Source organism: Empidonax traillii, unplaced genomic scaffold (genome assembly GCF_003031625.1).
Source record: "Empidonax traillii isolate 1590-97213 ecotype Southwest subspecies unplaced genomic scaffold, ASM303162v1 scaffold654:size409090, whole genome shotgun sequence".
Classification (NCBI taxonomy): domain Eukaryota; kingdom Metazoa; phylum Chordata; class Aves; order Passeriformes; family Tyrannidae; genus Empidonax; species Empidonax traillii.
Genome location: NW_020955847.1, coordinates 277,850 through 302,208, shown reverse-complemented (window position 1 = coordinate 302,208; position 24,359 = coordinate 277,850). Strand labels below are relative to the sequence as shown.

At 50.1% G+C, this 24,359-nt stretch overlaps 1 protein-coding gene across 1 annotated transcript in view; it reads right to left on the bottom strand.

Annotated features, from left to right (window-relative positions):
* The window catches only part of HIVEP3 (human immunodeficiency virus type I enhancer binding protein 3), a 270,521-nt gene that overhangs the window by 38,914 nt on the left and 207,248 nt on the right, over nucleotides 1–24,359 (bottom strand). The window contains exons 6-7 of the mRNA XM_027899286.1: nucleotides 15,171–20,859; nucleotides 11,137–11,282 (exon numbers count right to left, since the gene is read on the bottom strand). Of these exons, the coding sequence (XP_027755087.1) occupies nucleotides 11,137–11,282; nucleotides 15,171–20,285 (5,261 nt within the window). The 5' untranslated portion in view covers nucleotides 20,286–20,859. The remainder of the gene's footprint in view (nucleotides 1–11,136; nucleotides 11,283–15,170; nucleotides 20,860–24,359) is intronic.

Here is a 24,359-nt window from a genome sequence, read left to right as displayed (position 1 = left end):
AAACCCAGCCCAGAGCTGCACAAACCCAGCCCAGAGCTCTGAAAACCCAGCCCAGAGCTGCACAAACCCAGCCCAGAGCTCTGAAAACCCAGCCCAGAGCTGCACAAACCCAGCCCAGAGCTCTGAAAACCCAGCCCAGAGCTGCACAAACCCAGCCCAGAGCTGCACAAACCCAGCCCAAAGCTCCACAAACTCCTGTTTGGGGTCTGCAAACCCAGCCCAGAGCTCCACAAACCCAGCCCAGAGCTCCGAAAACTCAGCTCAGAGCTCCACAAACCAGCCAAGTTTGGGGTCTGCAAGAAGCCAAAGCACCTAACAAACAGAAAAGTATATAAAAGCTTGGCTACATGTGATTATTCTCTAGTGTCAACCATGCCAAGTTGGGAATAGAGACAAGAGCACACAAGCACTCAGAAACACAGGAATTCCCAACAAACCAGGTGAGCATCACCAGGAGAGTTTGGCAAGACCCTGTAATCTCCCCCTCTTCCATTTTAAAAATCTTCCTCTTCCATCTTAAAAACCTTGTAATTCTTCAGTCTTATCTCTACATCAGTAAGAGCAGCAAGGATGACCAGAAAATATATTTTATTAGGGCACATTGTCTTTTGTCTGAGGTTCTACAGACCAAGAAACCTGCAGCTGCAGTTGGTCTGAGTTAATATTTTTCAACACACGCTCATGAATTTCTCACATGGTTCTAAAGAAACCATTCAGCTGATTCTGTGTAACTGCCTGAGCAGCAGCAGGTCCTCCAGGACGAGGAAATGGCTTTAAACACTTGCAGTGAGTAATCCCAGCTTTTCCTGACTCCTCCATCCTGGAGAAAATGAGCTGGGCTGGCAGCTGCCTTAGAGCACTTCAGCAGCCAGAGGTCACGGGGCTGAGCTTGGCCACAGGTTGGAGATGCATCTGCCTGCAACACTTCCCTGCCGAGCAACTCCTCCAAAAATGACTCAAACTGAAAGGGAAGAGTGGCCTTTGAACAGTGAAAAGCAGCTTGGGGGAGATGGGATATTAAAGCAATCAAGTTTCTGCCCACCACGTCCTTGCAGTTGGATCTTTGCCTCCAGCGGCTCCCTGGTCTCCTCTGCCCAGCTCTCTCTGGTCCCACTTGTTTTCTTCCCATCTGCTCCTGCCACGTCCCACAGCCTCTCCAACCTCCCCCCAACCAGTGTCCCAGGGGGAGGAATGATCTCACCTTCCTTCCACAGCACTGCACCTCCCTGGGCTGGGGAGGATGACATTCACAACCACCAGAGATCCAGTTACATCATGGGCCGTGTCAGGACAGAGCACAACCTGCTCTCCTTCAGCAGCCAACTGGGAAGAACTGGAAACTCTTCTCTCAAATGTAGAATCTGCTGCTCACAAGTCCCACTGCTCGGGTCTGTAATTTGCTTTATTCGGTCCTTCCAAGCAGCCTCCCCATCAGTGGGACTTGTGTGCAAAAAAGGAAAGCTTTCCCAGAAGTAAAATTTATAATCCCAACTGGGACTGGGAATTGCTTTGCTCCCAGTCCCAGGGGACATGGATTTCACTGGATATACACTCCCAAATTCATGTCCTTTTTTTTTTCCTGAAAACGTGATTTAGACACTTAACTAGCAGAGCTTTATCATTTCCATCTTTCATAATGTTCCCAAGGATTTTGCATCCCATCTGTCATCCCTGGGATTCTCTGGTAGTTGATGCTAAAGAGAATTGAAAATCAACATTTGGGAACATGAAAAAAAAAATCAAACCCCAAAAACCCCCCGAAACAAACCAAAAAACACCAAACAAGAATCAAATTAACATCTGCCTTGAGATGAGACCTGTCTCCTCAAAGTAGTGTTTTCATCATTAGGAAATGACAGAAAAGGAAGTCCCAAAAAGTATTAAATTCCCAGAGTCCTCTTCCTGCCATTCACCCTCGGAGCAGGGATTGAGTAACAGGCAGACAGGTCTGGGGCTGCCTCTTTGAACATCAGGTTTCTAATTGATTGCACAGCACTTGGAACCTATTAAAGGTCTCCTATAAATTACAGTTCTCTATAGGACAGGCTGCCTACATATGCAGATGTTGATCCTGAGTAAATCTGAGAGGAAACGTTTGCCTTCTCCCATTTTCCGATGAATTAATTGCCGGGATGGTGTCGCTGAATCCACGGAGTGAACAGCCCATAATCTGGATGTTTGCCACAAGGCCATGAATAGTCTGTTAACAGGGAGAGCTTCTTATTCCAGACATTTGGTCCACGTCACCCAGAACCTCAGAATAAGACATTGTGTCATTCCTGGGAAGCCGGGATGAGGAAGGACAGCCCAGGTGACCACGGGCCCACTGCAGAATTCCACACAAATTCCTCTGAATTATCCATTTCAAACCCCTGGCAAGGGAAAAGTGTCCAAATGCCTTTTAATAAATTGGAATAATGCTGTTTACTCTTAGGACACTGAGGGCAGAGACACCTTTGGAAAAGCAAACAGCGGGAGTGTCGTGAAGCTGGTCCTTGGTTCCTGGAAGTGTCATGGTCCCTGTTTCCTGGGAGTGGCACATCTCCCCATCCTGACACAGCTCTGATCCTCAGCCTCTTCACTTCTCTGATGGAGCAACTTGTACCATTCCTGTCTCCACCTCACACCCTCCCTCTCAGATCTCCCAGCCTGCCCCTCTCCTGCTTGGGTAATTGCCATCTCTTACCTTCCCACCAACTTCCACCTCTCTCCGTCCCTGTTCAGCTGCCAAAATTGTCTGTCTGATCAAACCCCACTCTTCTACTGGCTTCCCCCCACCTGTGTGATCAGGGCACTGTGAAATGCTCCTGTCTGTCCCTGTGTCTGCTCTTAAATGTCATGTTTCCTCCCATTATCTTTCCACTGAAAGGAAAATCCTGCTCTGTCCTACGCTGGGAACCCACCTGTGTGTCCGGCTCAGAGCAGGAGCCGCTTTTCTTTATCTGGACAAATCCTTGGATTTACAGTGAGTTAAAAGAGAAGGAATTGCTTGAAAAAAATGCAGTGATTAGTAGATTTTAAATTCACTAAGTGCTCCAATGGGAGATGGCATCTGGAACACCCTTCATTCCCCAAATAAGACACAGCAAGGCAGGTGAGTCCTGGCCAGCTACCCCAGGCACCTGGGCGAGGCAGCAAAGTAATTTTCTTGCTTGATTCCATTTATTAAGTCTTGATTTGAACTGAAACCAAATGGGAATTCTTATCTTTGTGTCACACAGAGAAGATAAAAGTCATGGTGAGGGGAATAAGGGAAAATCACTGGGAATGCTGGGCTCGGGAAGAGCATCATCCTCCACCCAAGGACCAAATATGAGATTCATCCTTTCCCTCCCACATCTCTTCACACCTGATATTTATCAATACAGAAAAGGAAGATGCATATAAAAAAAAAAAAAAAGTCATATTTAGAAAATGGTAAACAGTTAAAGTGGTACAAAATATAATATTTTTCATCCAGTTTGAAAGAGCTCAAATAAGCAGGAAACAGAGGTCAAAGCAGAGTTACTGGAGGGAGCAGGGGCATGGATGATGTGGAGAAGTGAATCCCACTCAGCCTCTGCTCCACCATAACCACATCCCACAGGGAAAGCCCCTGGGATGGTTTCTGGACATGGGAGGAAGGAAATCCCTGCAGAAAGCTGATCATCCCACACAAGGTCAGGCAGGAAACTGGAGATAACATTTTTTAATCATTGGCTGTGGGAAATCAGCACCAGGCTCAGGAGCTCTGCCAGCAGGATGGGGCAGGGAGGCCTGGATGCACTGGCAGGAATAACTGAGGAAAAATCCTAAAGAAAATCAGGGAACAGCCTGGACTAAATCCTTCTGAGTTCGTCAGATTTCTTGGGAAAGCAGAAATAAATTACAGAACGAACCCCATTTGTCAAGTGGAGCGACGAGACGACACAGGGAACACCAACAATTCCCACTGAGAAATACTGAGGCACTTTGAAGGCACAAAATAATCAAGCTCAGGAGGAGGTGAGTGTGTGTGTCCCCTCATAAACGGGGAAATCAAAGTGTTGATTGGAGAATGACTTATCCAAGAGCCCTGGTGAGTCACAAACCCACCATCCCCAAGTTCCACTTCCCTGCTCCAACCAGCACTTGCTGCCTCCAGGATCTGCTCAGGAGGCCAAGGAACAGCCTGTTCAGGAACTGCTCAGCACAAGCACAGCTGGTGGGGAAGGAAAGCTCCCAGACTGGGCACATGGGGACATCCTGCATTTCAGAGCCAAGCCTGGCCACTCATCCCTGCACCCAAAGCACGAGGAGCACGGGGGGCCTGGCCTTGCAAGTTGTGTTTTCATCCTGGGGAAGGGCTGGGATTGAGGGATGAGAGCTGGGAGTGGGTCAGTGCTCACTGACTGAAGCAGGCAGCATTTAATGGGGTTTTTTGTCCCCCACATCCATAAGGGGAAGCCAAAGGAGGCAGGTGGAATGTGCCTGGTGCTGAGTTGCACTGCACAGACCCTGCAGAGATGCTCAGAACAACTCAGAGAGGTTGCACATACAGTCACAAAAGCCAGGAAAATATAAATGCTTCAAGCCCAAAGGGACAACATTCCCTGCCCATGGCAGGGGGTGGAATGAGATGATCTTTTAGGTCCCTTCCAAGCCAAATCAGCCTGTGATTCCATGATCCTTAACATTTGGGATCTTGCATGAAGCTTCAGTCGTGGTTGTACAACCAGGAGCTGCTCCCAACAGAAATAACAACCTGGTTTAAAGTGAATAACCTGATGTTATTTCTATATTAGCCAAAACTACTTAGACAAGAGCTGCTGGCAGGAGCACCAGCTGTGAGGGGCAGGTCTGGGAACTGGAGCTGTGACAGAGCCATCCCAAACCTTCCCTCTGAAGGGAAACCTGTCAACATTCCCAGGTACACCAGCCCTTGGCCAGGGCCAGGCTGAGCAACCTGGGCTGCTGGAAGGTGTCCCTGCCCATGGCAGGGGGGAGAAGGAGATCTTGCAATTCCCTTCCAGCCCAAAGCCCCTCTGTGATTCCACAATGACACCTCCCAGCAGTGGTTTGAACCCACTGGAGTGTCCAAAGTTGGAGTCCAGCAAGTTGCACTTTGCTTTGTTGCTCCCTGCACTGACTCTGCCCACAGACTTCTCACGTTCCTCCTCTCCCAAGCTCTGTTTCCTGTTCTCTCCTTGCAGCTCCTAAGCCAAGAAAACATTTCCTGAACAAGCCACTGGAAAGAATTGATTTTTCAGTTTTGCTGCTCCCTGAGATACCAGGGAAAAACAATTTTTTTAAATTATTTTTTTTAAATTAAACCCCAAATTAACAAGAAAAATCTGAATTTTCATGAAGACATTATGGGGAGGAAAAAACATTTGCTTCAAGTTGAATTGAAGGGTTTTTTTTTCCTCTTGGCTTTTAAGCACATTTTAAGGTACAAACAATGATTTTCAAAGCAAAGAGCATATATTCTTTTCATATTGAAAATATTTTTCTCTAGTTGCTATTTCTCTCTCCTGTTATTCCACAATGCATTTTTCAAGCAGCTCTTCTCGCTGAAAACCTGCCTCTTCAAACAATTCCTCCTTTTATCTTGTCAGCACCAGTAAAATTTACAAATCTGTCTTTCCTTAAATTGCCACCCTCTGTCTTGTCTCCTTTGGATGAGCTTTTTAAGCTTTTAAGTGTTTTGGTTTTTTTTATTGTACCATGAAAGAAAAAAAAGAGAGGTGTGTAAATGTCTCTCTCAGAGAGACTTTGTGTTCTTTTAATGGACATGAGAAATCAAACAAGGACCATCCAGTCCAACCCTCAGCCCTGCACAGGCCCAGCCCCGAGAGTCACCCCCTGTGCCCCAGAGGATCAGCCAAAGCCTCCTGGAGCCCATCCATAAAAGAAACAAAAGATTCCACCTATAAAACCCACTTCTCTTTTTCAAAAGCAGGATGAACATAAGCTGATGCTTGAGGCTTTAAAATCATGTTTCAGAGAGCAAATTGTCACCTGCAGGACTGGATTTAGTGGGTGATGTAAATGGGTGGCAACCCCCCAACCCCATGGAATTAGATGGTCTTTAAGGTCCCTTCCAATGAAACCCTTCTGGGATTCCAGGATTCTGTGATTTTCAGGAGGGCTGTGCAGCCCCAGGGCTGCTCAGATGGAGCCCAGCAGTGTCTGTTCAGCACTTCCAAAGGCAGGGAAAATCCAGCAACACAACCCCTAAAAATGTTCAAATGAACCCCAAGTCAGGAACCACCATCCCCAGTGAGAAAGTTTGAACATCTCCCTGCAAACAGTCCCAGGAAAATTGGGAAACTGAAAAATGCAAATTACAGGAATTCTTTGTTTATATCCAGGAATGGAGTCAAATTTGACAGGCTGGGGGTGTTGAGCTGGAGCAGAGAATGCTCCAGGGAGACCTGAGAGCCTCTTCCAGGACCTAAAGGGGCTCCAGGAAAGCTGGAGAGGGACTTGGGACAAGGGATGGAGGGACAGGACACAGGGAATGGCTTCCCACTGCCAGAGGGCAGGGACAGATGGGATATTGGGAAGGAACTGTTGGCTGTGAGGGTGGGCAGGCCCTGGCACAGGTTGGGCAGAGAAGCTGTGGCTGCCCCTGGATCCCTGGAAGTGTCCAAGGCCAGGTTGGAGCAACCTGTGCTGGTGGAAGGTGTCCCTGCCCATGGCAGGGGATGGAACTGGATGAGCTTTGAGGCCCCTTCCAACCCAACCCAACCCAACCCACCCCACTCTGTGATTCTGTGACTCCTATTTAACCCCATTTGCTCCACAGGGATTTGCTCCCATTTCAGACACTGCCCTGGGCTGTGAAGTGAGTTCACTGCCAGGTCTCAGGCAGGTTTGCAGGTAAATTCTGGGCTTGTCCTGTCCAGGAGTTGGACTCAATGATCCTTGTGGGTCCCTTTCAATTCAGGATATTCTGGGATTCTGTGCTAAATGAAGGAGCACCGTCCCTTTGCTGTCCCTGGTGCAGCTGCATGTGCTGCAGACAGAGATGTGCTCAGATTCCTCCCTCCCTGGCACTGTGTGTGCTCCAACCAGTGTCTTTGGGATTAACTTTGGGTTAACTGACTCCTGTCAAAATAAACATGGAGAGTTCTTAGAACTCACTGAGCAGCAAAGGAAATCCCCTCAGAGAGCGGGTCCAGCACAGGGCTTTGCTGGAAACTCTTGCTTGTTTAACAGAGAGGGTTCTCTGGGGTAATAAAACCCTTCCAGGGCTGTGCCAGGGTTTTTCCACGAGGTTGGAGCTGCACTTTCTGTGGCTGGTCATAGACATGGAGTGAGATCACCCTGGAGATCCCACCACAGGTCCCAGGGAGTCCTGAGGGCAGGCACTGGGAGAGGAGCTGGGGGAGGGATGGAGCCTTTCACTTTTTCAGTCAAGGTGGTTTCTTTTTCCTTATGCATCCCTTAATTACCACTCATGCTCAGATGACATAAAACAGCCCCAAGGCTTCTCCATTTTCCTTGGAGCAGGGAAAAATCTCTTGCTGGACAGGTTGAGAGGCTCTGTCACCTTCCTGCCTGCCAAAAACCCCATAAGCAGGGAGACAAAGGGAAAAGCCACATGGCAGCATCCACCTCCAGCCCTGGGGCTCCCCAGGGAATGCCATGGTCAAAGTTCCTGCACCCCCCAGCCACTGGAATGGCACAGAAGGGGCTTTGTCCAGAAATCCCAGGTCAGAAGATCCCATGGCTGGGGAACCTACAGCTCTCTGTTGGTGAGGACAAAGAGGGAAGGGATTGGATTCCTCCAAGTGTCACACCAAATCAACAACTGCAGCAGCCTCTGGGTCACAGCAGCAATGCAAACATCTCTCCTAAAGTTAAAAAATCCTCCTTGCTCTGCGTGGATTTGTACCCATGGCATGGTGTGAAGGGGAGGTATTTTTAAGGGTGCTCATGTCTGCAATCAGAAGGTTACAGCCATAAGTGTTTTTCCCTGAAGTATGGGAAAAAAAAAAAAAAAAAAAAAAAAAAAGGAAGAGTTTTGCAAAGAGAGCCTTGCTTTAGACACAGTTTCACTGGTTTGGGGGTATCAGTTCAGGTTGGTGGTCTTTGACCTTCCACATCTTGGTACTGCTTTCCCTACCAGTTGTAATCAACCAGAGCAACAACCCACCTGCTGGGCCCCCTGGAAGCACAGAGAGCTGGGCTGTGAAATAAAAGGCCATCTATTGACTGAGCCCACCCAGAGCTCTCAGATTTCCTGGTGGTAATGGCAGTGCAGAGTAAACAGGCCCCATCCCCCTGGCAGGACCATGATACCATCACAGACCTCACTCCCAGATCGGGTCGATACCAATCTCTGGTTTCATGATGTCAGATTTCAGAATGGGCCTGGTGTCTCCAGAGCACCAGAGCAAGCTGAAGAAGGTGACACTGAGCCACCAAGGAGTCACAGCACTTGTCCTGAAGCAGAGCTGGCCAGCTTGACCTTCAAAGATCATTTCCACTTGCTCAAAAGCACCACGATATCCCTCAGGACCAGGCCACTGGCTATTTTTATTGGCTCCTTCAGGAGCACAAACATTGACCTGGCTGCTTGTGGTTCTCCCAAACACAACCTGAGGAGACTGTGCAGTGTCCAGCCTGTCTGGAGGGTGTTAAATGACTCCAATCTCCCTCAGTCAAGTGCTGGGCTGTGCTCATGGGACAGAGGTCGTGCTGCTTGCAATAGTGATACACTCAGTCTTACAAAATGTCATGACTGCAAGGAAAAAGCCACTGCTGGAATTACACTGGAGTGATCTCCAGACTTTGCACTCTAAGAGGGATTTGTTCTTTGAACAGGAGTCCAACAGAAAACTCAGTGGATGCCAACTCCAGTAACTGTAGAGAAGTCAAGGCAGAACCACACATGTCCCTTCTGAGGTCCCCAAGAAGCCAGAGACACTACAAAGGGTTTTCTCTTCATCTCAGGAGGCCAAGGCAGGCAGGTTCTGAACTGGCTGGTAACTCAGGGTGAGCTGGGCTCCTCCACCACCCAGGTCCTCCTGACAGGCCCACTGGCCAAACTCCACGCCCTGAGCTGGCCCCACAGGGACTGAACAACATCCCTCATGGAAAGAGCGGGCAGGGGAGAAGCTGAGCCCAGCACAGCCCATGCCCAGCTTTCCTGAGCCCTGATCCTAAAGCCAGGCATGAGCCTGGGCCAAGGCTCAAGGAACCTGCAAGCTGCTGTGTCCAAAACACGTCCCAGTGGGGAAACTGGGACAAAGGAACCATCCACTTCCACATCTAAGGAGGAGACATCTTCAAGTGAGAGAAGGGAAGCCAAGCACCCAGTGCTCCAAGAGCCTCTGGCAGGTTCACTGGTTCCTTCCTTAAAAATGGGTAGTGGGGATGGTGAAAGGATGAAATTGGGCTTTTTTCGGTCTCCCCTGAAAGCCAGGAAACACAATTCTAGCTAGAAGACTGGACAGCAGCAGGGGAAGCAGCAGAGCTGGTCCTGGAAGTGCTGTAAGGGACGTTGCAAAGGGGGAAAGGCAGTGGTGGGATCGGGGAAGCCAGGAGAGTGTAGAGAGGGTAAAGCAATGCTGAGAGTGGCAGAGAGAAAGGCAAGAGCTCTAAAGAAATAAAACCTCCCATTCCCAGCTACAGGAACTTTCAAATCAAACCCAGCACACGTTCAGGGTGCTGACACAGTTCCTGGTGCTGCTGTGCATGAAGCACATTGGAAAAGCTGCTTTGTTTTGTGTCTGCCACTCAGAAAACGTGGCTTTGCATCCCCTGGGCTGTGCTCAGGGATGCAGACATTCCCATGGGAGCACAGGGGGGTGTGGGGGACAGTCAGGGACAGCACTGAGCACCCCCAGCCCTCCCCAAACAATCCCTGTGAGGGGCAGGGGGGGTTTCATTCATAGGAATGCTGAACTGCTTTAATCACATCCAGGAAGGAATCCAGGAGTCCTCCCGAACAGCCACAGCTCCAGGACAACCCAGTCAAGAGAAACAGAGGCTTCCCGTGGGTTTAAGGCAATAAAACCCAGCTCAGTTCATCCCACAAGTCCCATCTGCCACAGGAGGGTGATGGCAACACACTGAGCACATCGAATTTCTCATTTCACTGCTTTCCTGCCATTCCCTGGCTCCCTCCCTAAATCCCTTCAGGTCACAGCCATGACAGGCTGGCGCTGCTTTGGCTCTTTGCATTCACCCCCTCTGTGTGATGGATCTGAAGCTCAGCTGGGTTTGGATACACAGTCCCTACACCTGGGGGAGAGGTGAGTTCTCCTGGACAAACACTCAGGTTTCCTTTCCCAAGGCAACGTTTTTCCCTCTCGGTTCGTCAGTTTGATCATCTGCTAATGAAACATTTTAAAAGGAAAGCAAATGTCAGCTGGTAACAGCAGCAAACCACAGCCACTGACTAATTAAAGCCTTTTTCTAACACCCAGAAACCCAGACCACCCAACGGCAAGAGCAGAACTGATAAATCCTGCTGGAGATTGCTCATGTCTCCTTGGTCCCCTCTGCAACACACAGGAAGGATGAACTGTAATTGCATCCCACAAACACACTGCTTATTACCTGATTTTTGCATTTTTTTAAAGATAAACAGCAGCATTAGACCAGAGCTGAATTCCTGAGGCAGACTCTGAATTACCTGGAGCCGAGATTTAAGATATGCATCAAATTAAGGTCTTGCATCCATTCTGGTTTGAGCTATTTCGGTTGGGTGGGATGAAAATCATATGAATATAACCCTTTCTTTTGTTCCCCACCCAAAACCCAGGCATCAGCAAAGATCTCCCCAGATCTTCCTTACAGTGGGAACAACCATTAGCAACATCACTTTCAGGAGAAGGCTCTGGAAAGATTAGGATACAGAGAACACTTCTCTGTCACATCAGAGACAGCTACAAGATGAATTTGTGCTCTTCACCCACCTTTACTCAAACACCCACTCAGAAAAGAGATGGAGGTGATTGCTAACTTAGAGACAGCTCAAAAAGAGGGAATTAGTGCAGTCTGGAGTGCCTGTGGATCTGGAGGGCCAAGCTTTTACAGTGGCTGAAATCCAACTACACCTGGCCTTCTGCTCACCTCCACGAGGCACCTTCACTGCCATCACTGTAACCAGTAACTCCCACACAGCTGTGGTACACAGAGAGAAATAAATGGGACACTTACCCTCCTTCAAAGATCTTGATCCTGACTGGCTCCCCTCGTTTGGTCACAAGAGCCTCTTCTTCTGATTTTCCTCTTTTCTCCTCTTCCTTCTCAGCTCTAGTTATATCTTTTCGACCTTCATTAGAAAGGAGCGAAGGCAAATGAACCTATCTCCCCAAAAGAGCAAAACAATCAATGATTACATACAAAATCACTCTAAGACAGACCCAACAGCCCCAGCAAAGAGCCAGCAACTCCTGCAGGTGCTGCTCCTGACAGCCAAGGGCAGGAATTGGGACACCTTCCTAACAAGCAGATTTGCCTCTGGATTTTGGATGTGTCGTATTTACTGTGGCCTGCCACGGGTTTGTAAATCACCCCCTGCATATGGTGGCTCCCGTATTATCCACCTGGAAAGCTGAGGGATAAAGAGAAGCATCTTGGCTGGGGTGACCCTGTGTGGTGGAGCCACACGGACCTCCCTTCCCAAACCCACTGCTCTGTCCTTGCATAATCCTCTCTCCAACATACACATCTGCAAAAGGCTGGAGAGGAGGCATCTGTAGAATTCATACACTTAACCTCAACCCCTGGGTTTCCCCCACATGCACACACACACACACTCTCACACAAAGCTGGACTTCAGCCATCTGGGCTTGACATAAATCGCTCGACAGTCAGAGCTCTCGGGTGATTTCCTCTCACCGAAACCCCGTTGCCAAGGGCACAGCACAGAGAAAGCCACAAAACCCACGGGAGAAAATAATCCTCAACCTCCCCACATGTTCCCAGGGTAAACTCTGCTTCCTCACTGTTCAAGTTGCCACCTTGTTCAGGGGTTTTTTTGTGTCTAAACCTTGTTTACACCAAGGTTTAAGTCATGCACTGACAACTCACCTACATGTTGAATGTTCTTTGTTGTAGTAGATGGACCTAAACATTAGAGCTGCCTCTTTAGCTTTGTACAAAGCAAGGAGAGCAAGAAATGTTGGGAATCCTGCCCTTCTAAAACCCAACAGGACAAATAACAGGGGTCTCCAGAGCTCTGAAGGAGGAAAGCAGGTTGCTTTCACCCAGGTCACTTTTTAGACCATTTTTCTGATGTTCAATTGAATTACCCATATCCTCACTTTATATATAACATATAAAGAGTTTTTACCAGAGTTTTTAGAGGGATTTTGGCCTGAACTCAGCCAAAGAACTGGCAGAAGTCTAAAGCAGAGCTGGTCACCCTTGGCAAGAGTGGCAGCTCACCTGCCCCACCTGAGCCCTCGTCTTGAGGGGGATGAATCACCCAAAAGGAGCCTCTTTGTCTCCCGTGGTTCTAGGGAAAGCCACAGAGTGAACAGCTCAACTGGAGCCATCCAAAACTCCAGCAGGCTGCTGGAACTACCCTGGGATGCTCAGCAGGAGGAGGGGTGGGCTCACTAAAACAGCAGCTTTGCAACACTGAGGTCAAACATTTCAAATCTGCCCAGCAGTTTCAGGAGCTCAAACTTGAGGCTCTTTGCCCTTGGGACCAGCTGGTTCAGATCAGCCACATCCACACATCACACCCACACACCCTCCCTAGATTCCTCCTGGGAATGGTCCCTGTGCTGTCCCAGCTCCCTAAAAGTGCCCAGCAACCATTTAACAGTTGAACAGCTGGAATGGTCTCCAGCTGCCATCTCTGGGCATGGAGGCATCTGGGGGGGGGGCGGGAATCAGTGGCAGGAGACACACACACTGAGCACCTTCAAAATCAACCTCCTGATAGGAGCAATGCCATAACACTGCCAGTGAGAACCTTCCCAGGTCAGGAATTTCACTGAGGAATACAAAACAGTTGACTTTCTAGATGTAGCACGAGGTTTATTTATTGCAACTTTTGAAAGCACAGAACACAGACAGATGAAAGGCACCAGAGAGCCAAAATCATACAGTCACTACTATCCCCTTTTACAATCTCATTGAATGTACAAAGTGTGCAAGCCCAGTACAGTGTATTTATCCCTCCCTACATGCAGCTGGAGCCCACAGTCCCTCCAGAATTATCTGCTCAGCAAATCCCACTGGGAATTTAAAACCCAAGCCAAGTATGTAGACAGCACGTCCAGGACTAGTGCTTGCTGGGAGCTTCTGCATGCATAATTGTACAAAACACCAGAGCTTTTTGACATCTTCTGCTGTGTTGACTGACAACTTAGAGTTACACAAAGAAGTAAATATTGAAGGGGAATAGCTGGAGTAGAGTTAAGTGAACTTTCAGCCTGGGATTGATGCTACTGCCACACACGTCCTGTTAATCACCCACCACGCCACTTCCTAATCTGTGCCAGCCACATGTATTTTAAATCCTAAACTCAGGATTTCACTCCCACTGATCAGAAATTCTTTCTCTGCTTGGCATGAGTTCAATTCCTCTTCACTGAAATTACCATACTGTCTGCAAACCACGCTCCAGGATGGATTTAGGCTCCACCATTCTCCAGGTGAATTTGGCAGGACAAACTCTTCCTTTTGCAATTTGTCCCACGAAAACCTTAATTTACACCACCAGTCAGATTAGAGGGTTGTTTGCTTTTTTTTTTTTAAAATAAAGGTTTATGAGCCCTGGGAGCAAATGCATGCATGAAATGTGTATTTTGATGACAAAGGGCTGAACCTTCCTGCCTGGGATTTAACCTTTCATTTCAGGGTCTGAGGGTCTCAGATCTCTGAACACACCCTTGGTGGGCATTTTAGCACCATGTCAAAGAGCACAGCTCGGAGAAGCACAGGCTCTTCTACTGGAGAATGAAATCAAGGGTGGCACAACACCAGTCAGATCAAATCCTTTGAAAAATAGTGCAGAGATGTCAAGCCTTAGTGTGGTTATTGCACTGCTCAGGTAATTATCTGCCCCCGTGGCCCCAGAAATCTGCCTTTTGGATTTCTGCAGAAGGATGATGGAAATGCTGAATAGAAATAAAGATTTATTGAATCAAAGCAACTCTACTGTGTATTTTAAGACATATTTATAAGCAGCAGCTGCAGCAGTGATTATGATAAATTTAATATTCAGAGTTCATTTCATGATACAGAAATAAAATGAATAATCCATCAATATAAATTGACTTGAGATGAATATCAAATGGCGACATCTTCAGAGCAATTCTGTTTGCTAATCTACACGAACATGATCTGGATTAAAGGGATCTGTGGGGTTCAGCATTAACCAAGAGGGGTAAATCTGGCCTTAAAATGAGATACATGATATTAGGCAGCTCACAGAAGTGTCTTAAAGACTTCTTAGCCCACGTGGCCAATGCCATCGGGAGCTCTGCCCCCGTGAGCTGTTTGCCTTGCTCCTCCAAACTCCAAAAACCAGGTCTGAAATACCCTGAGATAGCTGGGAGAGCAGGTGGGCAGTTCAAGAAAGGAACCTCACGACAAGACCCCACGTCTGACCTCCCGAGGCACTGTTATAAATGTCACTACGTGCCCTCACACTTCTTTGGGGGCCTAAATACACTTGCAAATCTCCCTTTAATATTTTTTAAACGCTTTTAAGCATGCCTCTCCGTGTTCATTAGTGTGAGATGAGCAGATGCACAACCAGGCAGAATCCCATTTCCCCAAGGTAATCCTTTCTCATTTAGAACATGCAAAATGGAGGGAATTATAACAGCATTTATGGAAAAGGAAAGAAAAAAAAGAAAAAAAAAAGGAAAAAAAAAAGAAGTTGTAAAGCTATTTGAAATATCAAGACAAATGCAAATGAGGTGTAATCCTCTGTGCTTGAGCAGGGGCGGTTGGTGGTGAGGTGGTGATTCCTACAAGCTCTTTTGATTACAAGGCAAGTAGAAACTGGAGAAACAGAAACGTGGAGCCTTGGAGCTCGCCTGCCTGTTCTGGGTTTTTGGTTACAGTGGGGTTTTGCTTCTTCACTCGACGAGTTTCACCGAGAACAAGCACTTCCCAACCCCAGAGGGGGCTGAGTAAACCCCTATTAAACCGACAACGGCAACCGCCCGTCCCTCATCCCCCTCTCCCCACGTGTGGACGAGGAGAAACAGATAGGATTGCATTACCTCTGTCATTTTGGGCTTCCTGGAGCTGGATGGGACCAGCCTGCCTGCCTCTGGACGTGGAGCTGTGGCCATGGTGTAGGTTTCCTTGCTCACCTTCTGCTTGGACCTCAGGAGGGACAGGGCTGCCTTGGTGGATATCCCCGGCAGGTTGGGGTTGTAGAGGCTGATGCACCAGCTGGCATAAACCGAGGAGCGACGATCCACTTGCTGGATGTGATTTGGCTTTATGTAGTTTAAGTAGCACCAACTGACATTAGTGGTTGTGTGGAGACTGGGGAACTGAAGTACCTTCTTCGTGTCTGTACCTTCTCGAGACTTCATTGCACTCTGGGTGCCCTCGGGCGGAGGGGCAGTGCTTGGGGGGTTTGGTGGAGACTGCTCCACCTGTTCTTTGGAGTCTTCTTTCTTCACGGGTTGCAAAGGTGCCTTGCTGAGGAACTGTTGGCCAGCTGGCTGCTCATCCTCTTCCAGTGCCTCAAAGCTTGGAGAACCTGAATGGGGCACAGCCTGCTGCGAACTGCTCGGGGTTTCCTTTGGCTCTGACTGCTCTGTGGACAAACTGGGTGGCGCTTCAACCTCGACCCTGTCCTGGCTTTCTGCAAGAAAGTGAGATTTCTCCTGCTTTTTCCCTTCCTCTATTGCACTGGGGGGCTTCACCACTTCCAGCTTCTCTTCTGCCTCAGACACTTCCTCCTCTTTCACCCTCTTCTGCTGCTGCGTCTCCATCGTCAGTTCCAAGCTGCCAGCTGGGGAGAGCATCCTTTTGCTCCCCCCGACCGTAGCTGGGCCCCCTTCCAGGCCGAGGACGCTGTCGGAGGGGCAGGTGAGGGGCATGTACCCTTTGCGTTCGGGCAAGGGCAGGGGCACCCTCAGATAGGGGCTCTGGAAAATGCTCCTCTGCTCCTCCGTGATCATCTGCGCCAGGTCGAAGCCCAGCCCGTGGACGTCGGCGCTGCACACCAGGGCACCCTTGGGCGGGCGGTCGTTGAATTTGGGGAGGACGATGGTGGAGGAGCTGCACTGGGACTGGGTGACCAGGATCTGGGACAGGGTGGTGTACATGGCGCTGCCGTAGGACGGCATGTTCGTCTGGATGCGCACGGGGACAACCAGCGACACCATCGGCTCCGAGCGCGTGGGGACGACCAGCTGGGTCACAGTCACGGACACCGAAGGGCTCGTGGTGCAGGTCAGGGGGTGCAGCCTGCTGTCAGGGTCGTACTCTGTGCACGGGGAGAGGCTGGAGGCTCCTGCTGCCGGGAATAAACTGGATTTGAGCTGCGGTAAATGCCCACCAGCTTCACCCGGCAAGTGGAGAGCGAACTGAGACTGGAGAGGCAGAAAAAAGGCTGAGGGGATGGGAGAGGAGCCAGGGTAGGGCACGGGCAGGAATGAGGGGTGCCTGAAGGACACCTCAGCGGGGTGAGACATCAGTGGAGGAGCGATGTGCAGCGGGCCCGGGTGGATGAGCGTCTGCGGGAGAGGCAGTGGCGGGGTCTGGAATATGGAGGGAGGGATCTGGGGCATGGAGAACTGAGCAGAGAGGATGTCAGACATGGTGTGTGCAGCAAAGAGCTCTGCAGACTGCCCTGGCTGCGGCAGGAGGTGCTGGTAGGGGAATATGGAGACCTGTGGGGCCAGGAACTGCTTTTCGTGCAGCGTCAGCTGTGGGACAGGGTGGTGGAACACCTGCAGGGCTTCCGTGTAGGGCGGGGTGTAGGTGGGCTCAGGGCTGTCCTTTGGCTGGCTCTTCTCACTGGGGTAAGTCCCGTGAGAGGGCAGAGGGGGTGAAGAGCTTGGCTGGTGGGGCAAACTGGTGGAAGGAGATTTACTTGAGGAAGGAGCTGGATCTTCTGTCTCCGCCCAGCCCGTGGGAGCTGGGTCTGGGTCGTGCTCTGGGTGCCTGGTGAGGGATGCCTGCCGGACCAGGAAGCATTTCCTCCTCTCCTGGGAGGCCGAGGAGCTCGAGGGGCCGGGGGTTGAGGCAGGAGTGGACGACAAGCTCCCGTAGTCAAACGATTTGCTGCGTGTCTCCGACATCTGGGAAGGGTGGGACACGTTGGGTGTCTGCTCAGAGGCGGATCTCCGCATCTCCCTGGAGTGGTGATGGTGGCTTGGGACCATCAGCATGTGTGAGCCAACGCCAGGAGGCTTTGGGTGGGACTCAGAGGGCTGGCTGGTGGGCTCTGGCTTGCCGTGATCGTCACGGTCGAAGGAGACGGAGTGGCTGGAGCCGTGGGAGACGCTGCTCTCCTGACTGGGGCTGCGGGTGAGAGACACGGACTCAAAGCTGGACTCCCCTGACGACTGAGCCATCTCCGCCAGCCGGAGCCGCTTCTTTTTGGGTGGGAGTTTCTCCGCAGGGAGCTGGGAGAGGGTCTGGCTCCTCTGCGGCCACTGGAATTCCTCTGTTTTCTCCGGCTCTTTCGGAGGAGGTTCTGGCTCCGTTTCTGGCCTGTCAGGCTCTTCTGTGACCAGAATCTCCGGAACCTGGATGTTGTGCTGCCGGACGAGCCGGGGCTGCAGGGAGTGGGGCGGTCGGCTCTGCTGGGGGGTCGGCTGAGACGGGAACTGGGACAGGGGCTTGTCTTCTTCCAAGCTGCTCGCCTGCTCGATGGAGTCAGACTTCTCAAAGGAGCTCGTGTGCTGGATGACAGAGATCTCCTTGGAGGTTGTTCTCCTCTCCTTGCCCTCCCCGCTCGAGGCCGGTTTGGTGTTCCTGGGATGGAAGGCGGCACTGACGTCAGGAGGGGCGGATTTACCCGGATCTGCTGGTGACTTCTTGGATTCACGGGTCAGGTTCAGAGCGACATCCGACGACGCCAGGTTTGCAAACTGAGCCCCTGGCCCAGCGCTGGAGGAGGGGGTGTCAGACACCTCAAAAGCTGGGGGTTCCTCGTCATCACCAAGGCTCTTCTCCTTCCGCCTTTTGCGAAGCGAGGTGAGCTCCAAAGTGCTCCCCAGCTTGTAATGCATCATCTGGGGCCACATGTCAGGATCTGCAGAGCCTTTCTCAGTCTCTGAGGAGGGATGGGAAGTGGAAGAGCGAGGCTTGGAGAGCTGCAGCTCTGAGCAGTAGTACTTCTTATGGGCTTCATAATTGTCCCTTTTCTTGTACCGAGCACCGCACACGTTGCACTCGTACATGAACCCTTTCACCTTCGGGCCCTTCCGTGACTTTTTGGTAAGATCGCTTTCCTTGGTTTCAGGCTCCTCGGGAGGTTTGGAAACAGTTTCTTTGTTGGCAGAGCCGACCTCCTCTGAGACGTATTCCACTCCCAAGGGCAGCTCAATAGCTGGTTGTCGTTTCAGCGTCCGAGGGTGAGAAGAAAACGCTTGACTGCGGCTTAAGACTTCAGGCTCCATGATGTGATCATCAAATGAGTAGCTACCTCTAAAGGTGTGTGGGGAGCTTATAGTGCATGCAGCAGAAGGCATTGAGTGGCTTCTTAGGAGAGGCACTGTCTCTGTGGCACTGTGGGATTGCTGAAGTGACAACAATGATTGTTCGGGCTTAATTTTTTCACCGTGGGATGCCAACACTTTGGAAGTATCCAACTGGCTACTGGAACCAGACTTGATATCGAACTGGAAGGGTTCTCTATATACACCAGACTTTGGAGATTCAATGCTGCTACGTCTAGATAAAGAGCTTCTTCTAGGCTTAACACTATCTATTTCACTGGTATCTACAACAGCTTCGTTAATTGTAATTAGCTTAGTGATGTGTTCAATCACCTGTGTTCTAGGCACAGACAATGGGACCATGCTGGGCTTCTCATCCGTGGACAGGTGTGGAAACCCCTGGGTGGTGTTGGCAGCCAACGCCGCCGTCCTCTGCCCGATTCTCCCGCACTTCCCAAAAATAATCTCTGCATAAGACTTGGCGTTGGTGTTTGGGGGGCTGATCTGCTGCTCCGCGCTCTCTGACCTGGAGAAGTACCCGGACTCGGTGCTGCCTTTGCTGCCGGGGCTCAGGAAGGCCTGCTCGTCTATCACCTTCTTCCTCTCGCTCAGGCGCAGCGCAAGTTTCTGCTTGATGGTGTGGGTGTCCTCGGATTTGTGGCTCAGGGCGTGGTCCGGCGAGGGCTCCACAAACTGGCCGCTGTCCTCCAGGGACTGGGACATGCTGGAATGGGACAGGGAGCACCGGTCATGGCTGGAGCCTTGGCTCCCCGCGCTCAGCAAGCCGCTGGACAGCAGGCTGTGCTTCTGCCTGGGGGAGAGCTCCACCGAGTGCCCCGACATCGCGCCCGTCTCCTCCTCCGAGTCCGTGCTCTCCCCTTCCGTCGGCTCCTCGAAGTCCTCCCCGCCGATCCTCTCCATTTCCAGGCTCGATGGATACATCTCCGCTCCGATCCCTGAGGCCAGCCCGGCTTTGATGCGATGAGCGTGAGATTTCCGGTGTTTGTACAAATTGCTCTTCGTCTTGAAGGAAAAGCCACACGGAATGCAAGGGTACGGCCTCTCGCCCGTGTGCGACCTGATGTGCTTCTGGAGCACGCTGGGCTTCGCACAGGGCCTGCTGCAGTACTGGCAGATGTACTTGCCTGGCTTTTGGGGTTTCTTTTCCTTCTTGTGCACCTCCTCGGCCTGTTTTAAGGAAACCTGGGAAGGGCGAGGGATGTAGACCTTCTGAACGGATGCCATGTCCTCTCCAGGAATGATCTGCGAGTGGGAGGGCAGGAGCTGGCCGTGGTGAGAGTGAAGCCCGGGTGATGGAAAGGAGCCAGAGGGCCCTGGTCTCACTGGATCAACTAGCTGCCACGTGGGACCCTCGAGGACATGCTCTGGCTTCCCCGGAGACATAAATGCTGGTGACAGTGCGTGCTGATGAAGCTGCGAGATGTGGGGGGGGTGTTCGAAAGAGGAAGGCTTGGGTTGCTTCTGATGTCCAGTCTTCTCCTGAGACTCCTCTCTTGGAAGGGGCAGAGGGCCAGAAAAGTGCTGCTGCGGTATGATATCTCGGAGAGGGGTTCCTTGGGAAGGAGCAGAGCTGCCCTGGTACGTAGTTGTGGATGAAATACTGGCTTGGAAAGCCTCTCCTTTGGGAAGCCTCTTTCTTGGACTTTCCTCAGCCTTTTTTGTGCTCTTCTGGCTTTGTTCAGGATCCATGACCTTAAAAGGGTCTCTGAATGCTATTTTGGGAAGGGTTTGGCAGGCTTCATTTACGAATAATAAAGGTCTCCTCTGTAGATTCCCTGTTTTGCCTGCATTTGCTACGGAGCTGGAGCCGCCAGGAGATGGTTGTTGATTTAAGATTTTACTAAAGTGTCACTAGTTGCTATTTGATTCAAAAAAAAAAAATGTTTCAAGGTCAGTAAAGTTCACATTGGTAACACATGACAAACTACTTCAAAGAGAGAAAACTTTCCAAAACTTTTAGTCCAAATATTTTCCTTGTGAACTTGGTTAAGGCTTTAAACCTTGCCATTTTATTTCAGTTGACAGTGGCAAGCCTTCAAAGTCAAGATGCAACCCACAATGTGTCTCTTGTTTGTTATGCAAACCTTTGAAAACTTGAGACTTCAGTGCTCATCTCATAAGGATCTTTTTCTTTTCTTTTTCTTTTTTTCTTTTTTTTTTTCCCTGTGCAAGGAAAATAACACTGAACGGTGTATGTCCCCCTGTGTCTTCCTTCTGTTCCACTTTCGAGCTCAAAAGCCTTGGAAAAGTATTTCCCACATTTCTGCAATTGCATCCAAAAGAAAAACAAACAGAGGAAAAAAAATTATTTCAGCTTTTGTATTTAAGTAATCAAGTGCTGCTAACTCTGTGGAGGGCAACAATAAATATTTTGCACAAAAATAATTCAGAATGTCTCCCATTCACAAGGCATTACTTTTAAGGGCAATCTAGACGTAAATTGTACTCAGTCAAACCTCAGGGACTCAGTTTAATGTACACATGACCTGGCTCTGTGCAGTAGCCAAAGACAGGAACTTGAAACACAGACAGTTTGGAAAAAATGTATTAAAAAGGTTTCAAACTCGAATTCCTTCTAATCTCCTGCAAACATTTAGGGGTTTAAAGTTTTTATAATTATATTTCCCTTCCAAACTGAGTACCCAGGATCGCTGACTGACTCCAAAGCCTTGTGCAGCACATCCATTCACCGACAAACGAGCAAATCTTTGCTGCAGAAAATCCTCTCCCGAGCTCACATAATCTCCAGTGTCATTTCCAACAAAAGCAGGTAAAGAGGAAGCACACACAGGCCTTTACTGAAATGTTGCCTCTTTAATTTCCTGCCTTTTGTCACCAAACAATGGTGCAAATCCAATTTCTAGGGCATATTTCATAGAGGGGAGCATCAAAATGGGCTGTTTCTAAAGGGGTTCCACGAGTGTGGATGGGACCCATTAAACCCATCACCCTTGTCAGCAAATACAGCTGATGATGAGACACTCACGGAGGAAACACTCTGATTGCACTGGAATAAAACAGCATCTCCAAGAGATGGAGTAGAAAAGGGTGGGATACTCCTAAGGAAAATAAGGATGGTGCTTTTTTAAGGGAAGAAAAACGATGTGTGTAGTTTACCATGAGATAAGATCTCTGCTCCTTCTCTAGGAAGGTCTTGGCTGTCTCAGGGTGCAGTCCCTGCTAGGACAGTTTAATTAGGGGAAATTGCTCTGACCCTGCTCTGTGCAGGGGGAGGGAGCCTGGATGGGGCTGAAGTGCAATCCCAGCACTGAGACTGAGGTTTGAGCTCTGCAATGGCCCAGCTTCATCCTGAGGAGCAACAGTGAAGAGCCAGCAGAGGAGGCTGTGGGGTTCAATTCAACACAAAGCCCTCTCCTTATCCATTCCTACAATCCTGTGCACAGCCCATACTCCACGACAAAAGAGACAGGGGGTGTAAGGTGAAATAATTTAATTTATGGTCCCCACAGCCCCATGAGAAAAGGTACGTGGGGTATAGGGTGGTTTAGTTCAATGTAGCAGAGTCTAAAGATGTGGCAACACCCTGGGACACATCATGACCAACAAGGCTTCACAAGAGTGTCCAAAAGCTGTCTGTTCTTTATCCAGCTCACCTCAGATGGCCAAAAGCCGGGGTCCAAGTCCTTAGACAGAACCCCCTGCACCATCCCTGCCACAGGCAGGTGCCAATGAGGAACAAAACAGGGCCAATGTCCCCCATGTTAAGGTCTCAGTCCTGGGAGATGCTTTTTGCCCTGAGATCCCACCTCTGACTGACTGGACTGGTGGCTCCTCTTCCTGGCCAGTTGTGACACTCAGATTTAGGGAACTGGACAGAAAATCAGTCCTACCCTTAAACTTCACCTCCTTTTCCCCAAACACAGGCTCTGCTCCCCTTCAGCACGAGCTTCACATCTTCCCAGGACCTGCAGAGCACCTGCTCTTGCCCTGACTTGCTGAGAAAGTGCCTCATATTTTTGGGCTCACTGCTCTGAGGAGGAATTAATTACATTTTGAATCCTCTGTTGAGTTTTGGCTCCTCAGTGCTGACTATCATGGTCTGGGCTGGACTTAGAGCACTGCACTCCCAGCACAGCACTAACCCAAGATCAAAGACACTGTGGAGCAGATTTATGGTGCTGATTTTTGCCCCAGCTGCTGTTCTTTGCCCCACTCACGACACGCACTTTGCACGAGTGGATTTAGCAGAGGCTTTTTCAGCGAGCACAGAGTGCAAGCTGCTTCTCACGAGCTCAAACACTCACATGGCCAGAACTCCCAACTCCAGAGAGCCTCAAAAATATCTTAATGCCTCATTTTCCCCTAAAAGCTCCATTTCAGCTCCTGGGTGGGCAATAATCAGGGGTGCAAGGAAGTTTCTGGAGATGATTCAGTGTCACCCAAATGCTCAGCCCACCTGATGGACACAGGACTGACTGTGCAGGAACTCTGCAGAAAACAAGCCAAGAACTGGTCAACAAACAATCCCACCTACTGCCTCCAGCAGTGAGCAGGGCCATTCCAGGGCACTTCAGGCCACTTTGGACAGATTTTTTTTTCCCTTACTGGAAATGAGACTCCTGGAATGGCAATGGCAAAGGATAACTCCCCTGGCTGGATGCAGTTAATCCAGGTTGATGCTCCTCCAAGGAAAATTGGACAGTGCAACGTGAAGTGGCAGAAAAGATGAAGCCCAGGAGGGTTTCTCCACTCTGGGGTGTGGTAGAGGAAGGGAACAAGCTCCCAAAAAGCTGGTTGAAGACACCCTGCCCAGCTCAGACACGACCCAGAGTAGCTCTTGTAACTCTCGCTGCACTCCATCAGATCAGGGATGTGGTTCCTGCTGCTCTCCCTGTGCCTGGGACATCCCTCCAGCTGGCACAGAGCACAGGGCTGGCATGGTCATCCCTCCCCAGAGCTCACAGGCAGCTTCCTGCTGGCTCCTCCTGGAAAGCCAACGGCTGGAAAAACCTACTCTTTTTTTCCTTCCTCATTTTTCTTCCAGTTTCTGTTCTCTTCACCTCAAAGTCTCTCGTCAGACTTCAGCCTGCTAATATTTATGATACCTTCCTGATTCTCCCCCCTTTTCTCAGAAAAGGCTCATCTTTTGGTTTTACTTTCACCTCCTCCTCATGACCTGCAGTTTCTTCTCTGTCACGTGTTCTGTTTCTACTTGAGCACTTGGTGAAGAGGGGACTGAGGGCAGAGCTCAGCAGGGGCTGCAGCTCCAATCTCTGCTCTGGGGGGAGCAGGGACAGCCCCCAGGGAATGGCTGGAGCTGTGTCAGGGCAGGCTCAGGGTGGATCTCAGGGCAAGGTTCTTCCCCCCCAGGCTGGTTGGGCACTGAACAGGCTCCCCAGGGCAGTGGGCACAGCCCCAAGGCTGCCAGAGCTGCAGGAGGCTTTGGACAACGCTCTGAGGGACAGGGGGGGATTGCTGGGGTGTCTGCGCAGGGCCAGGAGTTTGACTGGATGACTCTTGTGGGTGCCTTCCAACTGAGGAGACTCTGTGATTCTACAATTCCACACTCCTTTTTGCTCTCCCTTTCCTTACCACGTGTTCTGCTCTGCTCTCTCAGTACAGCAGCAGAGCTCCAGCCCGTGCACGGCACTGGCACGACGACAGCAAAGCTTTAAGGAACAAGTCCCATGGATTACATGGCACATGGTTTCCAGCTGCTCCCACTGCATGTCTGTGGCCAAATCCAAAGCACAAGCACTAAAACTGGGGGATTCCAGCTCTTATTTCCATTCAAACATCATT